General features: G+C 53.7%; 3 protein-coding genes across 7 annotated transcripts; 1 reads left to right on the top strand and 2 right to left on the bottom strand.

Annotated features, from left to right (window-relative positions):
• Positions 1 to 132: 132 nt before the first annotated feature.
• Positions 133 to 4,679, bottom strand: P3R3URF (PIK3R3 upstream open reading frame). The gene is made up of 3 exons (XM_031684215.2): positions 4,394 to 4,679; positions 3,951 to 4,117; positions 133 to 273 (listed from the first exon to the last, which is right to left on the bottom strand). Exons 1-2 carry the CDS (start codon positions 4,635 to 4,637, stop codon positions 4,074 to 4,076), a joined length of 288 nt encoding a protein of 95 aa, XP_031540075.2. The 5' UTR covers positions 4,638 to 4,679; the 3' UTR covers positions 133 to 273; positions 3,951 to 4,073.
• Positions 202 to 11,929, top strand: TSPAN1 (tetraspanin 1). 3 transcript variants are annotated; one of them, XM_072974524.1, is made up of 10 exons: positions 202 to 304; positions 1,814 to 1,916; positions 7,120 to 7,250; positions 7,703 to 7,767; positions 10,138 to 10,344; positions 10,557 to 10,631; positions 10,746 to 10,844; positions 10,922 to 11,074; positions 11,179 to 11,262; positions 11,429 to 11,929. In XM_072974524.1, exons 4-10 carry the CDS (start codon positions 7,711 to 7,713, stop codon positions 11,474 to 11,476), a joined length of 723 nt encoding a protein of 240 aa, XP_072830625.1. In that variant the 5' UTR covers positions 202 to 304; positions 1,814 to 1,916; positions 7,120 to 7,250; positions 7,703 to 7,710; the 3' UTR covers positions 11,477 to 11,929. The 3 variants fall into 3 exon arrangements, with proteins under 3 accessions (XP_072830625.1, XP_072830626.1, XP_006200494.1); XM_072974525.1 differs by lacking the exon at positions 1,814 to 1,916 and having other exon boundaries at positions 205 to 304; XM_006200432.4 differs by lacking the exon at positions 202 to 304 and having other exon boundaries at positions 1,701 to 1,916.
• Positions 11,930 to 14,072: 2,143 nt separating this feature from the next.
• POMGNT1 (protein O-linked mannose N-acetylglucosaminyltransferase 1 (beta 1,2-)) lies at positions 14,073 to 23,194 on the bottom strand. 3 transcript variants are annotated; one of them, XM_072974520.1, is made up of 22 exons: positions 23,040 to 23,194; positions 22,403 to 22,572; positions 21,686 to 21,800; positions 21,425 to 21,543; positions 20,694 to 20,759; positions 20,490 to 20,603; positions 19,589 to 19,706; positions 19,296 to 19,394; positions 19,010 to 19,137; positions 18,610 to 18,680; positions 18,318 to 18,393; positions 18,040 to 18,123; positions 17,909 to 17,950; positions 17,638 to 17,696; positions 17,355 to 17,427; positions 17,144 to 17,272; positions 16,934 to 17,059; positions 15,800 to 15,864; positions 15,572 to 15,616; positions 15,203 to 15,338; positions 14,845 to 14,954; positions 14,073 to 14,745 (listed from the first exon to the last, which is right to left on the bottom strand). In XM_072974520.1, exons 2-22 carry the CDS (start codon positions 22,520 to 22,522, stop codon positions 14,658 to 14,660), a joined length of 1,983 nt encoding a protein of 660 aa, XP_072830621.1. In that variant the 5' UTR covers positions 22,523 to 22,572; positions 23,040 to 23,194; the 3' UTR covers positions 14,073 to 14,657. The 3 variants fall into 3 exon arrangements, with proteins under 3 accessions (XP_072830621.1, XP_072830622.1, XP_072830623.1); XM_072974521.1 differs by having other exon boundaries at positions 22,403 to 22,629; positions 23,040 to 23,138; XM_072974522.1 differs by lacking the exons at positions 22,403 to 22,572; positions 23,040 to 23,194 and adding an exon at positions 22,027 to 22,190.
• Between the last annotated feature and the right edge of the window lie 320 nt (positions 23,195 to 23,514).

Genomic DNA, 23,514 nt, shown 5'->3' with positions numbered 1-23,514 from the left:
GACTTCCAACTCAAGGATACTCTAACCTTGTGATCTGAACTCAGTAATGTTAGAATTCAATGTTTCTAAGATTCTGCGATCCAAATTGCACCATGCTAGAATTCTGCGATGCTAAGATTCTGTGACCATGGATTGTGTGCATCTAGAATTTTATGATTTTTGTGCTTCATGGATTTATCGTTGACATGGTGACAACAACCAGGATTCACTTGGCCTGGGTTTCTGCATTTGTTTTCCAGAGGATGCAAGTCTCGGCTCTTGTCTCTGAATTTGCTGAAGGCAGAGGAAGAAGATGGCTGAATAAGTGAAGGATAGCATTCCTACCTCCCCTGGGGCTGCCAGGGGTGGGATATGCCCGGGCAGCCCAGTCCTAGGCCCCTGCCTTCAGTCCATCCACCTCCCCCAAGTCCCTCATTTGGGCTCCAGTGTGTAGGGGTAGCAGGAAAAGCAGGCTCCTTTACAGCCCTCCCACCCAGCTTCCTTTCCTCCCTGGCCTGCCTGAGGGTCCGGGAAAAGAAAGTTTACTGGGAGACTGGCCTGGCCAAATGAGAAAAGGGGGAGGGCTGAGCACGGGGCAGGGAGCCAGTGGAGGAGATATGGGAGCCTCCCTAGGGAGCCCTGCAGCTTTCCCTGAAGGTGAGGAAGGAACAGAGGCAGGAAGTGGGGGTGTGGGTGAGGGCACACTGGCAAGGGTGGAGTGACCAGTACTGCATTGTAGGGCTGGAGCTGGGCTTCCGGCCATTGACCCACCGGTAACAAGGGGCCTCCAGCCTGGCGCCCCAGGGGCTGTCTGGGTGGCCCCTACCCGCTGACTTTGTGTTCCTGTGCCCCAGTCAGACTCCCAGGAAAACATGGAGGGCAGGAGTTGGGGTGGGGGAACTTGATCTTCCAGAGCACCTCCTGGGAGGGCCCACTGAGGGCAAGAAAGGGGGCAGGACTTTCTGAGGATCACACTAGGGTTTGAGGCAGAACCAGGACTGTAACTCCAGGCTCCTGCCTTCAGCCCAGAGCTATTCTCCTCACACTCCAAAGGGTGCCAGTATTTTAAAATGCTCCCCCAATAGCCAGACTGTCTGCTAGAGGATGGGCCCGCCCCCAGGCCACCTCCCAGGTGCTGTCTGGACCCCTCCTCGGGCCCTGTAGCTTGGCGGAAGCTGCCAAACCCGATTTTCCAGTGGTTGCCCAAGGCTGGCTAGAGAGGAAGCCATCCTCCAGACATGAGCCTCTCAGGCCACCCCTCTACTGCCACCACCCTCCTCCTGACCTCACCCCTCTTCCTCCTGCAGCAGTGCCACTGCCACTTCCTCCTCCACCTGCCTGCCATCTCCCCCGGGCTGCTCCCTGAGCACTGGGAGGTGTGGTCCAGCACTGCCCCCTCTGTGGGCCTCAGTTTTCTCATCTGTGGATTCGAAACACTGGATAGCCTCACAGGGATCGATTGTGGGGAGGCTCCAAAAAAAGGGAGACACTAATAGCAGTGGGCCCCACTCGGATAGTGGGTTGGCGCTGGGTTGGGAGCACAGCATGGGATGTGACAAGGAGGCACTGCTCTGTGGAATTCCGGAGGTGTGGATGTTGGGGTGAGAGGTACAAGGTAAAGAGGCTATGTCCCTCTGGTTTCCTCAGTTCACCTCTATGGGAGACAGACAGAGAACATCATTCCAGACTAAGTCCCCTTGTTACCAGCGATCAGAGCCCTCCCTGCCGCCATTCAGTGCAGTGCCTGGGGGACCTTTGTAAAGTCTATCTCCCACCGAGCTGTAATGCCCCCCAGGAAGGACTCCCACTATCTTGCTCACTGCTCTGTCTCCAGAACTTGGCACCCTCTCTGGCGCATAGCAGGCACTACTGACAGAGACATAGTTTCCCAGTGAAAAGCAGAAGGAGAGGCACCCTAGGAGCTGGAGACCAGCCAGGTCAGCTCACCTAGCTCAGGCCCCTTCTCCGGGCTGCCACACAGCCCAAGCCCCCTCCTCTAGCCTGGGAGCCCTGTGTTCTCAGCCTCCAGGGAGCTCTGGCTGGGGTGGGAGAGAGTGAACTGTACTCAGTCATCCAGAGGGTCACCTAGACTGGAGTGGTGCCCCCTGGCTGCAGCTGCCTCTAGGAGCCTGAAGGGGGAGGAGAGTTAGGAACCTAGAGGGGGAGGGGCAGTGGAGGAGCCGTCATTGCAGAGGGAGCTAAAAATAGCCAGAAGAGATGATGTCATCTGGTTCCCACAGCTTAGCACCCCCCTCACTCACACACATAAACACACACAAATCACACACACTCGCACACCGATAACACACAGACACAACTGTGGGCGTGCATGCCTACACACACACACACACACACATACACACACACACTCACTCATATAGGGGAGGGAGGCTTCTGGGTCCCAGGGCTGCAGGGGCAGGGAAGTCTGGTGAGTGTGTCTGCATGTGTGTGTGTCTGTGTGAATATGATTGCATGTGTCTGTCTGTGTTGCTTGTGTGCTGTGTCTAGGTGCATGCCTGCTTGTGTCCGTGCGTGTTCATTCGTAGGCATGTATGTGTGTTGTTACATGGGTCATGTGGGGAGGTTTATGTGCGTTTGTGTCAGTGCATATCTCTAGTTACAGGCATGTACTTGTATGCATGTGTGTATTTGTTGTACTGTGTATCTTACAGTTGAGTCCACATATATTCTTATATGTGAGTCCACTTATATTTATACATCTGTGTGTGTTTGTGGACTGTGACATGGGTCTTCATATACATGCACCCCCCCCCGACCATGGGCCTTGGGCACTAGCCCAGCCAGCTTCCAGCTCTGACTGAGGTTAAGCACTCCCCCTGCCCTGAGGCAGCTCATCCTCCACCAGCACTGGGCACGATGTGTCCGTGAATTCTCTACTCCCCCTTCTTCTCAGGGTCCCAGTCTTTGTCAAGCCTTGGAGTAGACAAACACAGACACAATTCATTTTCTCCTCACAGGCTTCCTGGACTCCAGGGGGCCAGGCCACAGGTCTCAGCATCCACTCCCACCCCCACCCCTCAAGGAAGTGAGCCCTGGAACTGGAGCCAGATCTTGAGACATTGGGACACACACTAACTCATGCATAAAGTGACACCTTAGAGACAAAGTCCCTCACAATGTTTCCTGCCCTTAGACACAACTCCATGGAGACACACCCCACAGAAACACAGTTACACCCGATGACACATGGCGCACACTCAGAAATCCAAATGGAAAATCCCCAGGCCTGAGTGCTTAGCACCCTCCCCCTTTCTGGACTCTAACTCAGTCTCGCCCCACCCCCACACCCCAGCTCAGCTGTTAGTCTTGGGGAAAAAATCCTGACCTCAGAGAGCGGCTGAGGGACTGATGGTGGTACACCCCCCTCAGAAGCTAACCCTCTCCTCTTCAGGCCACCCCCATCCCTCTCCTGACCTTCATGCCTCTCTGTGGAGCCGAGGCCTCTCTCTCTAGCCCACTCATACTCTCAAAACACACCTTGACACACACAGCTGGCCACGGAGGCACATTCGATTGCAGAGGCACACTCAGCCCCCTGTCTGCTTAGACTCCCATTCCTGGTCTCACACACACTGACCTCACAGGTACACAGTCACATACACCTCACACTCCGGCACTCATAGGTTGCACTGAATCAGTGAAATCTTTCACACTATTCCTTGCTGATCTGTGCTTCTACCTCCCTCCCAAGGACCTGGCCCCCTATACCTCACAAGATGTCTACAGAGACCCTTTTCCCCATGCAGATGGGTGTGCAAGGCAGAACAGTCCCCTACCTCACATGGCAGCTCAAAAGCTGAGGCCAAAGATGGAGAGATGGTGTGTGTTGCTGACCTTGTTCTGTCCTTCTACTGTCTGACTGTGATGCCTGCTGCTGTCACTGAAGCCTGTCCCTGGGAGCATTCAGCCCCAGCCCTGCCCTCCTACCCTGCATAGTCAGCTAGAAATACCTTGGAGTGGAGTAAGGCAGTTGGAGCAGAAATGATTGTATTTGTTTGCTGTTCACCACCCATGGCCCCTAGGAGATGCAGGTTCGGAGCAAGTCAAGCTTCTGGACTGGTTTCTGGGCATTTCTAAAGGATCAGAAAGCTGCCAGGCTGACAGAGGTGTCTGAGAACTGAGGAGGGAAGGAAGAGTGTGAGGAAGACAGCAGTTCTGGAAGCTCCACTGCTCTTAGATTTACCCATTCCCCCAGGCCCTCTGCTCCCAGCCAGTACGCCCTTTAGTAAGGCTCTCAGCCTTTGGGCCGCCTGCCACCAAGAGCCCACTATGCCTTTGGGGTGATATTTCACAGGATGCATGTCCCCTAGAGTGCCTGTGCAGGGCTACGGTGGGGAAACCTTCACTGACCCCGTTCTTCCAGCCCCCCCCCAGCTCAGGAACCCCAGCTAACCTTGTGATGGAAGGATCCACACCCTGGTGGTGACAGTGTGGGTTCTGTTAATACCCGTGGCCATGGTGGCAAGATTGGTGGCTGTTGTGGTGGCAGCTGGGCCTTGGGGTTTCTGCCGGTACCTTCTGCGGCTACACTTAAACATCCTGGGAAACCGGGGCCGAGGCCAACCTATACCTGGCCTGCGGTGGGAGGAACTTAAGCCCCGGGGCCGAGGGGCATGAATGAGCTGAGATGGCCCCATGGACACAGGGAGTTTCTGTAAGTTGCCTGAGGGTGCTACTGGCCAGGCAGCTGAGGCCTCTATGACATATGGAGTCTGACACAGGGTGGTGCTCTTTGTTACATGTCCTGGTCCTCAGCCCCTTCCCAGGGGTCAGGCTGCCTCACAATTCTCTCCACGGGTCCAGCCCAAAAGCCAGAAAAAACTCAGCTTGGCCCCTTGGGAAAAGGAATTCTGAGTAGGGAAAAATCAGTCCCTCACTCTCCCACTCATCCACATTCACAGTATTAGCAATGTTGGGTACTTATTATGAGCCAAACACAGTGCCAAATACTTTACAAACATTATCTCATCTAACCCCACAACAACCCTACAAGGAGATTCTATCCTATTTCTCTTTCACATACAGTCGATTCTCATTATTCATGGTAGTTATGTTCTAATAAAGTCACCACAAACACTCAATTAGCAAATATTGAGTCAGTGCTCCTAGGAGAGAAATACAGGGTTGATTCCTACTAGCCTCTGGTCACATTTTCACCAACTGAACAATAACCTAGTTTTCTAGGTGTTTCTGTTAAAGGCACCTAATTGAAAATATACTATTGTCATTAACATTGAATTCACTGGGGGAGGGTATAGCTCAAGTGGTAGAGCACATGCTTAGCATGCAAAGGGTCCTGGGTTCAATCCCCAGTACTGCCTCTAAAAGTAAACTGAATCCCTCCCAAAAAGCTTTTAAAAAAAATTGAATTCACAGCCAATAGCTCCATAACATTTGCCTGAGTGAAGTTTATCTAACACATGTATGAAGGCAGGGCGTTCCTTGTTCAGCCTCAGCTGAGAATGTGCATCTTGGATGACTCAGATCTTCTGCAGTTCTGCACATATCCATCAACTGTATAAGGAAACTGAGGCTCAGTTAGGTGAAGTCACACAATTAGAGGCCGGCTGGGATTCAGATGTGGGACGGCGAAGGTCCAAAGGCCATTGAATTCATTCAGTCATTCAGAAATGGGCACTTAACCTTCTGTGCCTCTTTTTCCCCATATTTAAAAAAGCAGATGAAAAGAGGATCTATCTCAGGATTGTTGTGAAGAGGGAAAAGAACTTGTAATATATGTTATGCATTTAAAACATGATTTGTACAAATATTAGTGTTAACAGCCTTCTTCTCTCTCCTGTCTCTTCAGCTGCCTCCCTCCATTTCTAAAAGCAAAACTTGTTTAAAAATCTACTTCTTCTACACATCCCCTCCAGCTGTAACTCTCCCTATTCTGACCTCCTCAGTCTGTGATCATTTTCTCATGTCCCAGAATGGGGAGAAAAATCTCATTTTAAAACCCAATAAACCCCAGAAACGCCAGAACTATTCTGTTATACAGACCAGGAAAGCAGCTTAAAACCAAGTCTAAGAAACGCCCCCAGGTTCACACAGTTAATAAGCAACAGAAGCAAGATTCAAGCATTTGGTCTGAGTGACTCAAAGGCAGAACTTTCCCAGCACCTTGACATCAGGAGTGTTGGAATGGGAACTAGGACCAACAGCCCCGGAAGGATTAGTGATGATGGGGATTACAGAGCTGCAGGGCTTTGGAGGGAGGGGGAGGGTGGTGCTTTTGTGGGACCATGGTGCCCCCTGCTGGCAGGAAGGGAAGAGGTGGCTACAGAGTGCTGAGGGAAGACAGGAGAGAAAGGAGTAGGGAGGGAGAAAAACGCAGAGAGGAGAAAGATGGGGCATTTGAAGGTTTTTAGGGGGAAGTACTTATTTACTTATTTTTAGTGGAAGTACTTGGGAATGAGCTCAGGACCTCGTGCATGCCAGGCATGCACTCTACCACTGAGCTATACCCTCCCCCTAGGGAAGTTGAAGTTTTGTGGAGGGAAAAAGACTAGGTAGGAGTCGTTTGCTACTCTGAGGAGGGGGCAGAAACTGCCAAGCATTGGCCATTTCCTTGAAAGCATGTGTGGGCATGCTTGTGTGAGTGTGTGTGAGTGTGTGTGTGTGAGAGAGAAAGAGACTTTATGTACCTCAGATGTTGCTCTGTTGTCTATTGCTGTGAACAGAGTTCACTCTGTGTGTGTGTGTGTGTGTGTGTGTGTGTGTGTGTATTCGTGAGCACTAGGAGGTGTTTATGTGTGTATCTGTGTGTGAATGTATAGCTTGGGCAGATGTGTGTGCCTGTGAGCACGTAGGGTGTGTGTGAATGTATCAGCAGATGCAAGGGAAGAAGCATCTGCACATTACTGTGGTGATGGGCACTCGGTTCTTGGGGGTCACCTGGCTCACCCCCAGGCCTCTCTCTCCTTCAGACCAGGAAGGGCGTCACCCTAGGTTGGCGTTGCCAGGTGATGGCCAGCTGCAGCGGTGGCTGTGGGGGATGGAGCACCAGGCAGCAGAGGGCAGCAGGGGCAGGAGGAGGCTGACTGGCTGTGGGTGGGGCGGGGGGAGGGGGGCCGGGCGGGCTGAAGAAGGCCTTTAAAGCGCCTGCCCCGCCCACAGGTGAGCAGTGCTCTGAGCGCCAGCTCCGTCTCCCTGCCTGCCCACTCGGTGGCAGTTCCCTGGAGCTGTTGTCCCCTCTGGAGCCTCAGCAGATCCTTCTTTCAGAACTCACTACTGAGAGCCCTGAACAGGTGATGGCATAGTATAGAAACTATCCTGTGAAGTGAAATCAATCTGGAAACAGGTTTCAGGAGCTGGAAGGGCCATGGGGAGGATCCTGGAAATGTCTAGGACTGGTTTGGGGTTGGGGGGTGTCCAGGATATACAGGTTTCAGGGAAGAGCATTGAGTGACGCTTTTGTGTGGGAGTCAGGCTTGGGGTGCCAGTGGAGGAATCTGGGGTGTTAGGATTTCAGAGTGTCAGGTGTTGGTAGAGGACCTGGGCAGCACAGAGGGATAGGGGTGTCAGCATCGGAACTGGGAAAAGTCCTTAGGTATCAGAGTCCAGATGCAGGGGAAACTTGGTGATCTGAGGCCAGGATGCTGGAGTCTGGTGTACCAGTCTGCAAATACCAGAGCCAGCTCAGGTTGGAGGCGGGTGGTGTGGGGGCCTAGGTCCTAACTCATACATGTTTGCCTCCCAGGAGCCACCATGCAGTGCTTCAGCTTCATTAAGACCATCATGATCATCTTCAATATGCTCATCTTTGTAAGTACAGGGGTTTGGGCTCTTTGGGGTTCCCTATAGGAGTGGGTCTCAATCTGAGCAGGGCTCAAATTGGGGAATAGGAGATTGCTATGCCCAGACTCTGTCCTGCAACCTTCCCCTTATGATGAGGTGTGGTACCGATGTCCCACCAAATGCTGAGTCCTCACCCCAGTAGCAGCCTGGCTGCCACACCATCCCTTCCCTTCCAGGAAGCTTCAACTCAGGCTTAGAGCAGGACAGGGTAGGCTAACAGGCACTGGGACCCCAGTGAGGAAAAAGGGTTTGCCCAAGGTCACCTAGTGTAGAATGAAATTCAGTGGTCTCTGTATGGTGGGGAGCCAAATGGAGAGAAGGCCCAGAGAAATTAGACCAGAGGGTCAGCTGCAAGCAGCCTTTATTCATTCAGCAAACACTTGCTTAAGGCTCTGTGCTGAGGGCTGGGGTCACAGGCGAGTAAGCCCTTTCTTTGACCTCAGGGATCTCAGGTCCAGAAGGCCAGAGAGGCAGAGAGTTGTGACAAAGTATATGTGGTCTTAACATAGGGGCTATAGGAGCCCATAGGAGGAGCCTGAACCCTTCCTGGTCAGAGAAAACGTCTTGGAGGAAATAGCTGAGGCTGGGAATTTGCACTGGGTGAGGGCGTTGTAAAGCATGCAGAAAGGCCCAGAGGCAGTGAAATCAGATATTGTTCAGAAAACCCGGAACAGAATGTATATGGCATGTTTCAGGAAGCTGAGCAATAAGGCATGAACCCTGGAGATGGTGGTAGAGATGGAGAGAAATGGACAAAGTAGACAAAGAACAAAGCCTTTGGATGGCGGCTGAGTGATCGAAGGAGGGGCAAGGGAGACAGAGGTCTTGGAGATGGTGACCAGATCTCTGGCAGGAGCAACCTGAGGGATTACCCACAGGCAGCTGTGTACCCAGTGGGGTTGCTGCTCCGGTCGGACATGGATATTTAACAGTCATATGCCCATAGATGGTCACTGAAGCTATGGGAAGGAGTGAGAGCACTCAGAAAGAGTGAACTCCAGGAAACCCAGCTTATAAGGGTTATGCAGGAATGGCCACCAGGAAGCAAATGGAGAAAGAGCAGGAGGAAGCAAACCATGAGAGCGAGATGTCAGAGAAGTCGAGGAGGATATGGCCCATGACCAAGCACAGGATGTCACCAGAGACCTTAGAGCCACATGAGAGTCGGTTGGAGTGAATGAAAGGTGAGGAAGAGGAGACATGAGGTGTAGATGAATTTGGAGAAATTGGGCTGGGGGTGAGTAAACTCTGACTCTGATGTGGTCTGTGCCTTGGGCTGCCTCTGGCTTCAGAGAACTAGCCTTTATCCAGGTATTTTAGGAAGGCAACCAGATCCCAGAGACTTGAAGAGCAGGGGCTGTGGCCTGAGAGGGTTAAAGGCAAATCCAGTTAGGTTTCTGGCCTCTGTTGCCCAGGCCTGGCCAGACTGGGCAGGGCAAGCCTCAGACTCCTTGAAATCTGACCCTGTAGGCTAGAAGCCCAGCTGTCTGTCCTTGGGCAAACATGCCTGGGATCCAGCCACAGTCTGCCACCTCACTGCTGATTCCAGCCTCAGTTTCTGTAGCCAGAGTGGGGACTGGGCACCACAGTGGGGGTCAGTCTGATTCATCCACTGAAGCTCTGGATTTGGAAGGCTTTGCTCTAAGAGCTGTGGGAACTGGGCAGTACCCTCATCCCCAGTCTAGGTCTCAGGAGTTCCTCTGAGGTAGGGGTTGGTTGGGCCAGGGAGCCTCTAAGAGCTCTGGCTGTACTCCCTCTCTGACGCCTCGTGCCTCAGTTTCCACTTGTGTGGCAAGGAGAGGGCTAGGCTGGTCATGGCGGGGAGCCAAATGGGGCCTTGGGGTGGGTATCCCTTCTTACCACCGCCCTCTCCAAGGTTGGGAGGTGTAAATCTCAGCCACGCCTCTGTTGCTATGGTGACTGTTGAGCTTGCTCAATGCTACCACACCCCTGTTTCTGCCTATCAGAGGACAGAGGTGTTCCAGGCACCTGTAGCCCAGAAAAGAAATGGGGGGGCTGGGAGGTGTTCACCTGCTTGTTTTCACTCCTAGCTATGTGGCAGGACCCTGGCAGCTGTGCCCCTCCCCCTACTCTGTGGCTATTTCTAGAATCCCTGATCCCATTTATATCTGCCTAGGTGTGCAGCCTGGTGCTGGGTATAGATGTCCCAGCTCCCACCTTTCTGGCTCTAAAGGATGTTTTTCCTTCCTACAGGATGAGTTTTTAAACCCCATAGCCAATTAGGGAGAAGTTTCTCATCTCCCATCTTCCTGACTTAACTGTGTGGTAGGGAGCTGCTTTATAGCACTGTTTCAAAGTCTCCCTGTCTGTCCCCAGCTGTGTGGTGCGGCCCTGTTGGCAGTGGGCATCTGGGTGTCAGTTGATGGATCATCCTTCCTGAAGATCTTCGGGCCACTGTCATCCAGTGCCATGCAGTTTGTCAACGTGGGCTACTTCCTCATTGCAGCTGGCGCTGTGCTCTTTGCTCTTGGCTTCCTGGGCTGCTATGGCGCCCATACTGAGAGCAAATGTGCGCTCATGTTGGTATGTCAAATCCAGCTCCACAAGCCTGTAATCAAGGCCCAGGATTACCTTACCCTTGATGCCAGGCCCTGGAGATCCCCAAACCCTGCTCTAGACTCCAGGGGCCTCAGCAAAGGGAGCCCCTGCCTTGTTTTCATGGGGGGATGGGTTAGGGTGAGGAAGGCATGAGGGACTCTCTCTCTCTAAAACTCAGATCCCTCTTCCCCACTCAGTTCTTCTTCATCCTCCTCCTCATCTTCATTGCTGAGGTTGCAGCTGCTGTGGTCGCCTTGGTGTACACCACGATGGTGAGGAGTAGGGATGGGATAGGGGGACAACTGGGCAAAGCCCTAGAAGTGTGCTGTGGCCTGAGAATGGCCACCTTTCCTGACAGACCCTAAACACTAGCCTTCCCCACCCAGGCTGAGAACTTCCTGACGCTGCTGATAGTGCCCACCATCAAGAAGGACTATGGTTCCCAGAAGGACTTCACCCAAGTGTGGAATTCCACCATGGATGGGGTAAGGTGGGCTGGGGAGATTTCGGAGGCAAGGAGAAAGAAGTGAGGCCCCACTGACCCCCCTCTTCTCATCTGCAGCTCAAGTGCTGTGGCTTCAACAACTACACGGATTTTGAGGACTCTCCTTATGTAAAAGAGAACCATGCCTTTCCCCCATACTGTTGCTTTAACAGAACTGTCACGGTCATGGAATCCTGCACCAGAGAGAAGGCTGAGTACATGAATGTAGAGGTATGGGCTGGCCTGGAAGTTTGGGGGCTGCTTTAATGGCCTCAGAGCACTGAATGAGGGTGGGAGCAGCTGCTGACTATAGACACTGTCTCCCCTCCCCCAAGGGCTGCTTCCATCAGCTTCTGTATGACATCAGAACCAATGCAGTCACTGTAGGTGGTGTGGCAGCTGGAATTGGGGCCTTGGAGGTAAGGGGTTGAGGAGGAGGTTGGGGCAGGAAATCCCCACAGGGTCAGGGCTATCTCTGAGAGGCCTCTCTGGAAGAGCTTCAAGCTGGGTGTCTGTAGGGCAGGGGACTAAAGCCTCAGGACCCTGATCATGTCTCCACGTCTCTCCTTGTTCTTTCCTCACCAGTTGGCTGCCATGATTGTGTCCATGTATCTGTACTGCAATCAGAAATAAGTCTGCTTCTGCCTCCGCCACTGCTGCCGCCATATAGGAACTGGGAAGAGACACCGTGCCAAGAGGCAGTGATCAGGGTGGGGACAGGATCTAATAGTGTCACTTGGGCTGAAGTGGGCCTCTCCTTGCTCCTCTGGACTCACAGCTAAAGAGGCACCACCACCTTCAGCCTGTGCCTGACCTTTCCTTCCGTTGGTGGGTTTGGGGTCCACCTATTCCAGAGCCTCTGAGGTAGCCAGTCCTCTTGTCCATTCCTCCAGTCTGTCCCTTAAACCCAGGATACCCCCTCAGGCCAAGGGGGAGGGAACTCTTGATAATCCCAGTACTCTGTGGGGGGATTAAAGAAAGGCACCTTATAGCACGAGCACAAGCAAAATCAGCAGTCACCGGGCGGATGTGTAGAAGGCACTTCGGAACCCAAAAACCCATTAAAATGTTTCCATTTGGACTCTTTTTGTGTATCCTGTGGGCCTATTGACTCAGAAGTCCCTAGAAAGGTAGTAGAAGGGAAGTAGCATGGAGGGGGGTGGCTATTTCTCACCTCTATTTGGATTCCAGGCCTAGGAGGGAGCTTAACAAGAATGGCCAAGAGGACACTGAGGGAGGAGGTTGGGGCTGGTCCAGTCAGCTGTCCTATAATGTGGGAGGGCTTTGGCCTGAAACTATCACCTCCAGGGTAGGGGCACTGGACTGGAAAGCTATGAAAATAACCAGCTTGTGTCCAAGTGGGGGTGGGGAGACCAGAAACATTGCCAAGGCAATGGAAGAGGGCCATTCCTTACACTCTGGGAAGCCCTCCAGAGGCCCCCCATCAGGGATCCAAGCTGCCCATCCTTTCTACACAGGAACAGCCCCACACCTTTCCCTGCTTTGGGGATTTCAGAAAGAATTTCACTTACTTTTTTTTTTTTTTTTTTTGAAATTCACTTACACTTGATCTTGGTCATTCAGTGCTATCTATTTAGTCTTACCCAACCCCACGCTCCAGAAAGGGCCTAGAAAGGCCAAGTGCCTTGTTCCAGGCTCCAATCTTCCATGAGGAGCTGAGCCTGGATTTGGGTCCAGGCTATATGACTCCAGAGCCTGGAGGGGTCCTAATGACATGGCGACAGAATAACTTTTAGGCCAGAATGTCCCAGACATAGATCTGATTGCTGCAGGAGTGACAGCGCTGAGGGAGGCTATGGCCAGAGGATACTCTGTCCACTACCAAGCAAAGCCTAACCTGGCAAACCAGTCCTCCTTGCCTCCCTTTGACCCCTGGTTCCCTCTTTCCAGGTTTTATTTCATCAGCCCAGAACCATCACCCCTTGCTGAGTCCAAAAGGGAACACTCAGCCAGCATCACAGTGTCTGAGAGCTGGTCTGTAAGGTCCAGATGAGGAGCCTGCGGGGCACTTGGCAAGGAATGCAATTTGCCCCATCCTCCCTTCACCACCTTACTGTGCTTCCCACACTACTCTACCCTAGGTGCCTGTATGGAGGCTACGAGAGATTTGTTTGCCCAGGGCGGGCCTTCTCCACCTTGTTATAGGCCAGTTGCTCCTCAGCCTGGCTGCTGGGGCACCTTAAGCAGTATCTCTAGCTCCAGCAAACACTGAAGGCGTCAGGGCGGCGAGAAACGTCCAAACCACACTACCCGTGCCATCGCGGAGCAGGGCTCCAGGCACCCACTGGGGAGGCAAGGGCAGAGAGCCAGTTGAAGGGCGGAGCTCCAGCCAGTTCCTGCCTACCTGGCCAAGGAGCTCATCAGGTTCACTTTGCAAGGGCTCTGCAGGCAGACCCCTTCTCAAAGGGTGAGCACTACACTCACCCTGCTGACCCAAAGTCTGTCACAGATCCCTTAAATGTCATGCCCCCTGCCTTAGGCTATCTCAACAACTTCCTCTGGACAATGCCAGCCATTTTCTGATGCTTGCATGACTGTCTAACTCAGATCTTCCTAAACAATTTGGGTCATTGGTTGGGTAAGAATCTCATGAAAATGACAGCTTTCTCCAAAAAACTGCCCAGATAGGGAATCTGCCTATAAAGTACCATAAAGGCCACAGACATCCTTGTTCTTATGTCTCCATCCACAGCCCAGTCCCCACTTACTGAATGATGTTGTCTCACCCACTTCCTTCCACCCCCACTATATTCACCTGCTCTCCATCACCCCACCCCCCACATACCCAAGTATCCCTTTTTGCCCTCTTTTGCTCCATTTTGGGGGATAGGTGTCCTGACCCAGATAAGCTAAACAGGAAACAGCCTGATGGTTAAACTGTGGGAAAGGGGTGTGGGGTGGCTGTTCTGAGCTCAGCCCCAGGTAGGGTGTGGCAAAGGTCAGGCTCAGTTGTCCTAGGATGGAGCCTCAGTAAAATACTTGGAGTTTTGAGACTTGGGCATCCCCTGGTGGCCAAATGGCCCCAAATGTAAGATAATCCTGTGGAGGACAGTAAAGAAAACTCATCATTTATCATGACCATTCTCTCTCCACCCATCTCTCTCCTTCTCTCTTTCTCTCTCTCCCTCCCTCCCTCTCTCTCTCCCTCTCCCTCTCTCTCTCTCTCTCACACACACACACACACACACAACCACAAGACACGTCCCCAGAGCTTTTCTTCTTTTTTAATCAATGACCATCTTATCCAGCTTTGGAAATCTGGACAAAGAGGAGGCTGAGAAGAGGCCTAGTTCAGTGTCTAGGGGTCTCTGAGTCAGTCTGCATCAGCAGGTGGGCCCCAGCTGGGCCTGTCTGTGGGCTGGGCACAGCAATTTCCTGAGTAAGAGCCAGCCCCACCCTCAGGGCAGCACCCCAGTCCAGAAAGGAATCAAGGCCTCCCAGGCTTCAGCCTGTTTCCAAGGCCCTCAGGACAGTCAATAAATAGGTTAGATTCTGAGCCAGGCCTGGGAGGAGGGCGTACACAAAGAGCAGGATCAGCTGCCCAGGGATCCCAACGATCCCAGGTACTATCCAGCCCTTTCCCAAAAAGGAAGTAAATAAATAGACCTCCAACTCAGGAACAGAGGTGTTGGAGCAGGGGAACCCTCTCCTGGGAGTTAGTGATTAAGTCTCATGTTAAAAACAAACCAGCCCCAGCCCCTGCCAGTGTCTACAAAATCCTACAGGATGGGGTGAAGGTCTAGTCTGCCTAGGGGTACACAGTACCCAGCCCTGCAGGGTCCTGGAAGAGGTCTCACATCTGTTCTGCTGCTCCTGGGGCTCCCTCCTCCTTTGGGGGTGGCTCCAAGAAAATTGGGGTGATTGATGGTGGCTTCTTCATCCTGGCAAGATAATATGAAAATGTACAGGGAAGAGGTCATTGGCTATGTCCCCTAATCCCACTGGTCTTCCATTTCCAAGGACACAAAAGAGTCACTCACGAGTAGGGGGAGGCTGGGACCCCCACCACTAGAAAGTGGTTTTTCTTCCGAAACAATCTCCACAGGCCCCGGTGGTTGCCACGCACATCCAGGTCCCAGATATGGAGGCACTGGTTGGGGCGGGGCAGAGCAAAGGAATGGGTCAGAGAGCTGCGGGGAGGGTCCTTGGCCCCCCAGCCCTCCTCAGCAGCCTCCTCAATTTGCAAGAGGTGGCATCTTCAAGAATACGGATTTGTAAAGGGGATTAGAAGAGAGGCTCTGAGAGTATGAAGAGAAGGTTCTGATGTAGAAGATTCCAGAAAGGCTCCTTGTATCTTGGGGGAGGGGTACTCCTGAGGTAGGTGTGGTATTGGGGCACCTTAGCAAGCTGGGTCCAGGTGGTGAAGTCATCATCGTTCTCCATTCGGATAAAAGCCACATAGGTGTGGCCCTCTGTGTCTGGCAGGAAAGAGTCTTCACAAGGGTTCTTGCTGTGGTCCAGAACCTCAGCTTCACTGTAGCAGGGGGAGGGAGAAAGGCCAAGACAGCGCCCACCTCATGGGTGTGTCACACAAGGCCCTGTGCTTTTAATGCTATACTGTTGCTGTCTTGAAATTCTTAAATCATTTTTGAACAAGGGACCCTGGTCTTCATTTTGCAGTAGGCCCCCCAAATTACAGGGCCACAACTGCCAGTATTTGACTCCTCCTTACTCCCTGCCACATACCCCTACTGCCCTAGGCCTTACCTGAGCAGCCTGTGAACTTCCACTTCATAAGCGTCCTTCTTCAGACTGAAGGGGAGAGAGAAATGGGTCAGGAGGGAGGGGTCCCAGGGGCAGGGCAAGGGATCACATGGGAATTCGGGGCCAGCAGGGCTGGGATAAACACATAGGCCCCAGGCCTGGAAGGTCTGTCAGGTACCAGTCATCAGGGCTCCTAGATATCCTCCACTTTGCCATGACTCCAGTCCCCACCTGTCCACGTTCCTGAGCTGGACACCTGGCACCGTGTTGAATTTGTGCTTCTTGAAGTAGGCCTCCTGGAATGGATGTGAGGGTGAACATCAGGGCCTTATACTGTCCAGTCCACACCTGCCCAATGACCCACCACATATCCACAAGGCCCACAAATGAAGTCCTAGACCTATAAAGGTCCCTCTAATTTCCTCCCATCCTCTTTGCAGCATCCTTGGCAGGCTCTTACTAGCTTCAGTTTGGCTCCACCATTGCCAGAGAGCTTCTGCCCATGCTGGCATCTCACACTACTGGCCCCTGAGCTAGTCCTTGTCCCCAGCAGTTCTCCCAGGGCCTGCTGTTCTAGCGCCACAGAAGCCAGGAACAGGCCCTGCAGGGGGTGGTGGGCAGAGGGACAGGCTGGACTAGGAGGGAGGAAACTGCAGTGACTAACATACTGAGGACGAGGGACATGAAGTCAATCCCTGCTCCTCTCAGAGATGAGTGGGGGTCTTGCAGTAGCCAGCCTCTGAAGGCCCTTCTGGCTTCTAGGAAGTTCCAGGCTGGAAGCTGTCCATTCCTTCACACTGGGCTGTCTCAAAGCCTCCCTGGCTGTAGCTGGGGAGTGGCCTTTCGGACACAGCCCTATAGGGGTGGGGACCTGGGACCATCCCTGTTCAATTCAGGAAAGGGCAGAGTTTGCATGGCTGGACGAGTGCGTGGCAGCAGAAATACCCTCCCCACACCCACAGTCTGGTGAGTACAGTGCTAAGAATAGTAGCAGCAATAGTATCAGTTAACCCTTACTTAGTGCTTACAGTCCACAGCACTTTATATTAACTCATTTAACTTCATAACCTCACAGCCCTATGAGATAGACAGTATTTTTTTTTTTTCTACAGAGGTACTGGGTGTTGAACCCAGGACCTCAATCACGCTAAGCATGCATTCTACCACTGAGCTATATCCATCCTTAGGTAGGCAGTATTTTTATCCTCATTTTACAAATGAAAAAACTGAAGCAAAAGAAGGTAAGAAATTTCCCCAGGGTTACATGGCTAGTAAGTGGCAGAGCTGGGGTTGCTCCAGAGTCCATGTTCTCGCACCATTTACCACACTGTGCCTCTCGCCCCAACATCTCTGTCTCCCACTCACATGGAAGTAGCCATTCATATTGAGGCCAATGATCCCGAAGTGGTAGGATCGGGAAACGTCAGGGATGATGCACTCTCGGCCTCGGCGTTGTTCTGGCATCCGCATCCACATATCCCAGTCCCAGAGCTGAGGGCATGGAAGACTATGAGGGTTAAGAGGTTCCGACTTGGTAGGGGACTCCAGTGCTCTCACCCTACCCCGCCAGCGCACCTTTTCCGGTGTGGGCCACTTAGGCTCAAGCTCCTCCTTGTACAAGGACCTCCGGAGCACCCAGCCCAGCCCAGGCATGGTCTCCACGCGGTACAGCAGTGCTGGGTCCTCAGCCGTATGTTCATACCCCTGGAGACAGGGGACCATGGTGGGAGGAATTAGCTTGGGGCCTCTACAAACTCCCCAGCAGACCCCTGGCCACTCAGCCTACCTGGTCATTCCAGGCAGAGATACAGTACAGGCTGTCGTCCTCCTCCAGCAGGTGGATGGATTGGCTCAGGAAACTGAAAGGCAGGGTCCAGGGGTTCAGGGAGGGGCAAGGACAAACCTAGCCACACAGTGATGCTGGAAGAGCTGGGGATGGGACTCAGGAATCATGCCTCCTTCCACATTTCCCCAAATCCCCACTGTCTCCCTTCATCCTTCCTACTGCCAGTTAAGCAAAGAGGCCCCATGCAGCTTACAGGAGCTGCATGGAGGGGCACTCCCCTTACCTGAAAAAATCCACAGCAATGTCCAGGTCCTCTTCCAGAACCAGAGCAAACTTCGCCTCCTGTAGGGGAAGGGGGACAACATGATCCCAAGGGGGACTTTCTCATCCCACGTCTCCTCCACCTCCATCCCTCCTCTCAGGCAGCACTACCCCCATTTTCTAGTTCAGGAGGGTGAGACCTAGGGAGGGGAAGAGCTTGCTATATAATAAGACCAGACTTTATGCCTGTGTTTCCCGTCTCAAGGCCCAAGAGTTTTGTCCTTACTACTCACCGGAAACAGGTTGAAAGTGGCAGTGAGGCTGGCCTTGTAATGCTGGGTGGGGAGTAGGAATAGGGCACATGAGCTTTGGGGTGGACAGTGGGGTCAGGTGTCTGCCCCTTCCACCCCTTCCCAGGCAGTACCTGAGACACGCGGGCGTTCTTGATGCTGATGGGAGTGTGCTGGATGCCCCTCAGACCAAACAGTGCCACCACGTCCATTGGTTCCTGAGAGGCATGCCTGCTGGTCATCATGTGAGCCACCCGCCCCCTGCCCACCTCTGCAGGCTCTGACATGCCAAGCTCTCACATTCCACAGCCCTTGCCTGGATTGTATCTCTTGCCAGTCCTCAGTGATCACTGCTACTCAGCACCTGCAACCCCGTGCACTACTCCACCCCAAACCCCCAAGCCCCACTCACCTCATAGTAGCCATCGATGAAAACTGTTATCATCTGGGGAGACACCCCCTGGGCTGAGAGTAGAGAGCGCAGCATCCTGGGGAGCCCAGGGATGGGTTAGGCCTCTTTGTCCCCCCATATCAGGGCTCCCCTGTGTTTACAGTTGGGCCCAGATTCCCCATGTCCACTCACATAGGTGAATGGACCTAGAATCTGTTGCCTAGAACCTGCCCATCTCAAGAGTTCCTCCTGCAGTTCCTACCACTGAGCACCCTCCTGTTCAGTGCTGGATACAGCCCACTCCCAAGCTCACCTGTACAGGTAATTGGGCCGGTTCCCTGCAATGACAGCCACAGGCACATTGAGGACCTTGTTGTCTGGGAGCTGAGGGAGAAATCGCGTTTAGCTCTTGCCTCTCTGTCTTCCCTACCTGGAGAGGAGTTCTCGAGGGAAATGGGGACTCCAGGGAAAAGGCAGAGGGTCTTCCCTGTCCTGGCCCTGCCAATTACTCAGCCCAACTCCAAGCCCAGGCCTTTGCTCAAATGGTCTCCCCCCAACCAGGACGTCCCCACTGTTTTTCAGAGCTCAGTATAAACCCTCAGCTCCTGGTTCCCTCCCAGGCTGGGGCATGGAAAGTGCAACCTAGATCTTCCCTGGGGCCCCTTGCCAAGCTGGGGAGGAGTCCAGGCCTCACTGCCTAAGGCCACACTCACTGGGTCAGGGCTGAATTCAATGGGTGTGGGGTCCTTGCAGCTGCACACACTCCCATAGCCCTCAACTTTGCTGCAGAAGCGCCGGCGGCGACGGTTCAGCTCTGTGTCTGCCCAGTGGCACTCTGCCTCTGAGGGAGGGATGAGGTCAACAGGATGGGGGCATAAGGCCAGTGCGCTCTGGAGAACACCAGGCACCCAGTCAAGAGAATAAAGCCCCATAAAGAGAAGCCAAATGCCCACCCCTAGCCCAGGCACTGCCCTGGAGCCCAGCCTCCACCAAATCCACCTTCAGCTGAGCTCAGAGGCACATCTGTCTTCAGCAGGACTGGATCCCCCCAGGAGGAGAGGGCAGGTGACTTAGAATGTTTCTCACCGAGGACAGGACCTGGCGGGGGGCAGGAATGAGGGGCGATGGGGGCCCAGGCTCCAGTTCTACAGCCTCCTCCCATCTCCCTGCCCACTTTCATCCAGCCTGCCACTACTGGCTTCTATTTGCCCCCCTGTCCCACCCCTTCTCCTCGGGTTCTGCTCCTCCCAGGCCCTTAATACTATAGGGTGGATGGCCTACGGTGCCGGCACCTCCTTTTCGTCCCACGAAGGCCCAGGTGTCCCTCCAGCCCAGAGCAGGGCCCGCCTGGCTGCCTAGACTCCTCAGCAGAGCCTTGGCTGTGTCTTTGAGGTGGAAGGAACCCTCATCCTGGGAGATCAGAGAAGGTGGTCAGCCTGACTGGCACAGCTCCAGAAGACCTGGCCTCAGGGAACACTAACTATGTGCCAAGCACCATGTAAAACCTTTAACTTAAGTTACCTCATTAAATGATCACAACCTTCTGTGGTTACTATCATTTCACAGATCAGAAAACTGAAGGCTTAGAGAGACTCTGAGAATCAACCGAGATCACCAGGCTAACCAGTCCTGACCACGATCCCACACAGTCTGCACCTCTGTCCCCTGCTTCTTCTCTGCCTCTTCCCACCACCCTTCTCCTCCCCTCCCTTATTCCTCCAGCTCCACTGGTAGCCTCACTGTTTCTCAAGCACACCAAGCACCTTCCAGTCCGAGGCCTTTGCACTTGCCATTCTTTCCATCTAGAATGCTCTTCCTCTAGATAGTCCCATGGCTCACTCCTTTCTTCCTCCAGCTTTCTGTTCACAGGTCATTTCCTTACAGAGGCCTCCCCTTTCTAAAATGCAACCCCCATTACTGTGTCTCCCTAGCTTAATTGTTTTCTTTCTATAAGTTACCATTTCCTGACATTATACATTTATTTGACTACTTTTTGTTGATCTTGCCCTATTGGAGTAAACTCCTTAAGGGGAGGGACTCCATCTTTTTCCCCATTGACAAGGCTAGGATTGGAACCTGGCCACCTTCCTCCAGAGACTCTCCTCACCATGCCATATAAGGGGCACAGAACCCAGGGCCATGAGCAGGATTGAAGCTAGGGGCATTGTGAATGGGGCCAGGGCAGTCACTGACCTTGACAGTACAGATGAGCACTCGGCCAGGTGCCACCATGTTGAGGAACAGTACCATGGCCTCATCCTCATGCGGTGAGTACGTGTCAAACACACGCTTTGCCATCACATGGCCCTGGCAGGGTACACACCTCTCATGAGTTAGTGTTACCAGCAAGGAGGGCTCAGCTTCAGCCTTCTAGGTCCCCTATCTATAGAGCCTCACCGTGGCCTGGTTGAGGACGATGACATGGATACCCCGGCCCTGTTCCCGGGCCTCATCCTCCAGCACCTACAGGGTAGCAAGAGACAACGTCCAGCTCTTCATTCTGGTATTCAAGGCCTCTCTGTCTTATCAACACTTAAAAAACAGCTGCATGAAATGAAACCTCCCCTCCTGCCTATGCCTCTGTTCACATGTTTCTCTTCCATCTCAGCTTGAAGGCCACCTCTTCCAGGAAGCCTCCACAGCACTCCCATCAAAAGAGATCATCTCTTTCTATAATCCTCCCCTCCACAGCTTTCATGGCTCTTAGAGCCCTTGATTATCTCTGCTTCAGGCTTGAGATATCACAATCTGTCAGATTGAGCCCCTCTAAACAGGGCAAGGTCGGATTACCCCCAGATTCCCAGTGCCCAGGACAAGGCTGAGGTCAAAGAAAGGACCGGGAAGTAGTCATGAAATAAATTAAATAAATCAATGAATTAACCGCCTACTAATAGTACTGATCACTTTTGATAATATCCCACCACATGATACATTTCACATACTTTACATTTAATTCTGGCAAGTAGAAATCAGTTAGTCCCAGTGTGCAGAGGAGGAGAACTTTCAGGCCTCTGAAGTCCAGAGGTAGGAACTGGCCGGGGTGCAGCTCCCACTCAGGCAGTAGACCACAGGGCTGGTGGACCACACCCTGAGTGGAGTGACTCTACACTAGACATCAGCCTACTCACCGTAGTGCCATCCACTGCCACATACACTTTGCTGCGGCTTGAGTATACCTCCACATCCAAGACCCGTCGGGGACCGCTTCCTCTGTGCCGTGGGGGCTCCAATCGGCCCAGGGACTCATCTGTTGGGGTGCAACAGGCCACGGAGATAGTCCCTCCAGCAGAGTCTCATCCCTTGGGATCTGCCCATCATTTCAGCTGTAGGATCCCAGGGGACCCCACCCCACCCCCACCCCCCTAATCCCATCCTCAGCCTGGCCCCACCATAGTCTTGTTCCGGCTCTGAGTCTTCATTGGCCTCAATGATTGCTCGCCGAGTATCTAGGATCAACTTGATGTTGACAATGACTGTCACCAGCAGGAAAACCACAGCCCCTGTCTGAGAGGAGGGTGGGGGTGACTAAAGAGGGATAACCCCTCCAGATGACTGAGGGTCTTACTGAAAGGAGGGCTCTGGCTGAAGTGATGACAGGGAGAACCTGGGGCCTGCCACTCCATCCTCGGTCTGCTCAGCTCTATTCCTCCAGGAATAGGGTCCAAGTTCATGACCACCTCCTCCAGGGACCCTCCCTTGACCCTTCCCCCTTCATCAGGGTGCTCCCTACCCAGGGCTCCTGTAATCTTCCATTTGAGGCCCTGATTTCCCTGATCCCCTCCACAATTAGTTCCTAGAGGTGGAGCCAGAGAACCACACTGGGGATCAGAAGACCTGGGTCCTAGCCCTGACAGGTGTGCACCCTGGGCAAAGCCTCCCTGAGCCAACTTCAGGTTTGTCAGAAGCCTAGTTGTACTTGGGTTCTGATTCCAGAACTCTGGGCCCAAACCACTACTTGGTAGGGACATGACACAAAGAGGTTTCCCTTTGATGAATCTGCTGCCTCTTTCTAGGGTGGGTGCAGCCAAGGTAGGTCCCAGTGCCCATAGTCTAGGCTGGGGTAAAGATAGGAGGGAGCCCCTGGGAAGTTTGGGACACCTCTATACCTGACAGAATCTCCGCAGGGCCCGCTGGTTTGTCAATTTATACTTCCAGGTAAGATACCAGCTACGTTTCTTTCGAGCCCCAAAGGGCTTGATGAGGGGGCTGGGTTTCCAGTCGTCCATGCCGGATTGGTGGGTCACCACTGTCCTGGCCAACCCATGCCTTCAGGAATCTGAGGAGACCAGAGGGCCACATGGGGTAAGGTGTTTCTCCCAAAGTCTGATGTTTTCTGGGGAGATGAGGGAGGATCTCTCAGTAACTCTTCCCTGCAGGCATCCATGCTGTGAGACCTGGGTAAAGTGCCTCAACTTCTCTGGAAAGGAAATCTTCAGAGGGGACAGATCATCTAGAAACTCCCCTGGGGCTGTGGGAACTGACAGGACTGCCCAGGGCCCAGGAGTGGAGGCCAAATAATCGGCTCTCAAGGACCATCAGCTCCTAAAAGGACCAAGCCCCAGGCCTTCCGAGTCCTGGGGTGAGCAAAGGGCAGCGATCCCCCACCATCCTCTACCCTCCTTCTGAACTCGCCCCTCCTATCTGTCCCCGCTCTTCTCTTCTAGGGCTCGGGGCCCCCCGAGCACTCGGGGGGCCTGCTCCAGCCGCGTCACCCCTTCCGGACCCCCTCCCAGGGACACTCACTGCTCAGGGGGCCCGGGCCCCGCTCGAGCCCCTCTCGGGCCCGCACTGCTTGGCCCGGCGCGCCGCGGCCTCCACCTCCTCCATGCCGCTCGCGGCCCCGCCCCGGCCCAGCCCGGCCCGCCTCCCTGCTTCCGCCGCCGCCGCCGCCGCGGGGTGAGAGGGCGGCGGGCGGTGCTTAGGGCGGTGGCGGCCGCAGTTCGCCGCCCGCGAGTCCCGCCGATACAGAGATCCTCGGCCGCTTTGCAGCGGGCTGGCCGGGTGGGCTTCTCGGGGAGAGCAGCTCCCCGGCCCCCAGTACCGCAGGATGCCAAACCGAATTCGGGTCGGAGTCCTAGAGACTTGAACTAGACCGCACGGGCGCGCCAGGGTCAGAGGGGCTGCAAGCCTCGGAGGCAGCTCCCCCCCCCCCTTTTGCGTGGGCCAGGTTGCGCCCAGGTCTAGGGCTTGCAGGACCATTGAAGACTAGGGGGAATTA

This window comes from Vicugna pacos, chromosome 13 (assembly GCF_048564905.1).
Source record: "Vicugna pacos chromosome 13, VicPac4, whole genome shotgun sequence".
Taxonomy (NCBI): Eukaryota; Metazoa; Chordata; class Mammalia; order Artiodactyla; family Camelidae; genus Vicugna; species Vicugna pacos.
This window is presented reverse-complemented; position numbering and strand designations above follow the sequence as displayed.

Excerpts from the sequence above, each read along its gene's own strand:
- P3R3URF (XM_031684215.2), bottom strand. The coding sequence starts at position 4,637 with ATGGGGCCATCTCAGCTCATTCATGCCCCTCGGCCCCGGGGCTTAAGT. Across the intron at positions 4,118-4,393 it reads GTGGATCCTTCCATCACAAG|TTCTCAGACACCTCTGTCAG; the intron begins GTTAGCTGGGGT and ends TTCCCTCCTCAG.
- TSPAN1 (XM_072974524.1), top strand. The coding sequence starts at position 7,711 with ATGCAGTGCTTCAGCTTCATTAAGACCATCATGATCATCTTCAATATG. Across the intron at positions 10,345-10,556 it reads GCAAATGTGCGCTCATGTTG|TTCTTCTTCATCCTCCTCCT; the intron begins GTATGTCAAATC and ends TTCCCCACTCAG. Across the intron at positions 10,632-10,745 it reads CCTTGGTGTACACCACGATG|GCTGAGAACTTCCTGACGCT; the intron begins GTGAGGAGTAGG and ends TTCCCCACCCAG.
- POMGNT1 (XM_072974520.1), bottom strand. The coding sequence starts at position 22,522 with ATGGACGACTGGAAACCCAGCCCCCTCATCAAGCCCTTTGGGGCTCGA. Across the intron at positions 20,604-20,693 it reads TCGTCCTCAACCAGGCCACG|GGCCATGTGATGGCAAAGCG; the intron begins GTGAGGCTCTAT and ends GTACCCTGCCAG. Across the intron at positions 19,707-20,489 it reads TGCTCATCTGTACTGTCAAG|GATGAGGGTTCCTTCCACCT; the intron begins GTCAGTGACTGC and ends CTGATCTCCCAG.